This window comes from Castanea sativa, chromosome 9 (assembly GCF_040712315.1).
Source record: "Castanea sativa cultivar Marrone di Chiusa Pesio chromosome 9, ASM4071231v1".
In the NCBI taxonomy this organism is placed as follows: Eukaryota; Viridiplantae; Streptophyta; class Magnoliopsida; order Fagales; family Fagaceae; genus Castanea; species Castanea sativa.
In genome coordinates, this window is record NC_134021.1 from 18,743,319 (window position 1) to 18,745,859 (window position 2,541).

Sequence of the window (2,541 nt, forward strand, 5' to 3'; positions counted from 1 at the left end):
AAGAATTTTTATTGTTTTTATTATATCAACCTGACTTAAGTGTTAGCCAATCCAAACTATGATAGACTTTTTTTTTTTTTGAGAAATTGATAGACTTTTAATTTGATGATTCATCTAATTCCGTAGGGGAAACAATTTTACTATGGTTGCGTAAGGATAAGGCAATAAGGCCAGGGCACGGCATCATTGAATAATTCCATTATAACTTTAGTGGGTAGGACACTTGAATCTACTTTTTGAGTAATAGGCATTTTGTATATATAGTGCAATGCTCACACGTCCCAGTATCATATTTTAATTAATGTCCACTCTACGATTTCCACAAATGAACCCACCCCATCATAAAACAAAGAAAATGCATTACCTTGTCAGCTAGACTTTACTGTCATGACCTGCCAAATGAAGTATATCATATCACTCGGCTACACCTTCATAAATAGGTTCCTTTGGCTACCAAACCATATACCCTTCAATATTGATCAAAGATGGGAGGACTGGTTGTTTATTTGGACACCATATTGGTTCCCTTCAGTCTCTTCCTTACAGCAGGTTACCATGTCTATCTATGGCTTAACTTCAAGAATAAGCCCTTTAGTACCACCATTGGAATCAATGAAATAAGGAGGAGAGCATGGTTTCTTGACATACAACAGGTAAACTCAAGTACTGCTTCATACTCATATGAGTCATATCCCTTAACGCTCATAATATATCCTAGTATATGTCAGTCATGGACAGAAGTAAAAGTAGCGTGGCTCCAATTATAACAAGTCATGTTAGCAGTTGTGAAAATTATTGTACCCCTAGCATTACTTTATGCTAATAATTATAACAAGTCATGTTAGCAATTGTAAAAAATTATTGTGCTCCTAGCATTACTTTTTGCTAATAATTATAATAAACCATGTTAGCCATTGTAAAAATTATTATGCCCCTAGCATTACCTCTTGCTAATAGGTGTTTTGCTATGCAGGGTGATGATAAGAAGGGTATGCTGGCTGTGCAAAGCTTGAGAAACACTCTAATGGCTACCTCATTCACTGCTTCAATAACAGTTCTTGTTAACGTGGCACTGGCAGCTCTAATCAACAATTCCTACAAAGCAAGCGAAACAAGCCACCTCTTTGACCACCCTATTTTTGGCTTGCAATCTGGTGGGATGTTTGCTGTAAAGTTTGGCTCAGCATCACTTCTTTTGTTGCTTAGCTTCTTGTGTAGCTCTATGTCCATTGGGTACCTAATCGATGCCAATTTCTTGATAAATGCTTCCGCTGAATTCGCATCATCTGAACACACACAAATCGTGCTAGAGCGAGGGTTCATGTTGGCTTTTATCGGTAGCCGACTTCTATGCATTACCATCCCTTTGTTGTTATGGCTGCTTGGTCCAGCGCTAGTTGCTTTGTCCTCAATGGCACTAGTTTGGTTGATGTATGAATTTGATTTTTTGGGGAAATTCAAACAAGGTGACAAGCAAATTGGAGGTGAACAGAACATGTACGCATGATTTCAAATATGATATAAAGATGAAAAACTGAACTTGATTGGAAGAGAGAGAGAAAGGGCCAAGTTCATGATGGCAGAAAATTTCTCAAGCTTGAGTCAAAAACTTTATAATCATGTTCAAGCCTCGGTAGGTAAGATAAAACTTGAGCTTGACTGTGTATTACAATTGAAGACTTGAAGTTACAAGGATTTTCTTCTTTTATAAGAGGAATTGATATCATTGAAGTCATTTTAAGGTGAAGATATATTATGTCACCATAACATTAGTATATTAAATAGAATAATAAGATTCTAAATACCTTGTACCATGAATAACTTTAAATTATTTATAAAATTACATCTTAGTATGAAATGGTCTTTGTTTATTTCAAAACACAATATTTTGATTAAATGCTTCCGTCTCTATCTTATGTCTTTCTTTCTTTTATCGTGTGTGTTTTATTAGTGGTGTCTTTTAAGCAAAATAAGGAATCCTTTTAATAAGGTATTAAGATCCTGCTCATTTATAATTCTATTAGTGAAAGTGAGAGGAACCATTTCACAAATGAAAATTTAGTTTTCACAAATTACTATATCATTTAAAATAAGTTATTCCTAGGTTGTTTTTTCCTTAGCCTTCCAAATTACACAAAATATAGAGGAATAAAAAATGAAGAGTCGTTCAAGGCTTCAAGCTGTTAGTTAGTTATCTTAGACATGGATGCAATCAATGGCCCAATGAATAGAGAAAAACAAAGCTTAATACGAAAAATTATTCAATATAACTAAAGAACATTTGTTGAGGGGCGCAGCTTACATCTAGTGCTCCAGTGCATTGGACACATGTCTAAAAATGGACGCGTGTCACAATCGGTGTGGCTCCAGTGCACTAGAGCACTGGACATAAGCTGCAGCCTTTGTTGAGGGACAAAATGTTACAAGTATTAAAACTCAAAGTAAATGAGCCCTTAAAGATAGGAAATGCCCAATCCATGAGCCAAGACCCATTCAAAATGGGTAAAAGGAACCCCATGCCCATGAATGGGTAAGCCCTAG

The 2,541-nt window shown here is 35.7% G+C and overlaps 1 protein-coding gene across 1 annotated transcript; it reads left to right on the top strand.

The window, feature by feature from the left end:
- The first annotated feature begins 340 nt into the window (after window positions 1-340).
- On the top strand, window positions 341-1,897 carry LOC142611007 (uncharacterized). Its single transcript, XM_075782997.1, has 2 exons — window positions 341-653; window positions 974-1,897. Exons 1-2 carry the CDS (start codon window positions 486-488, stop codon window positions 1,505-1,507), a joined length of 702 nt encoding a protein of 233 aa, XP_075639112.1. The 5' UTR covers window positions 341-485; the 3' UTR covers window positions 1,508-1,897.
- The last annotated feature ends 644 nt before the right edge of the window (window positions 1,898-2,541 follow it).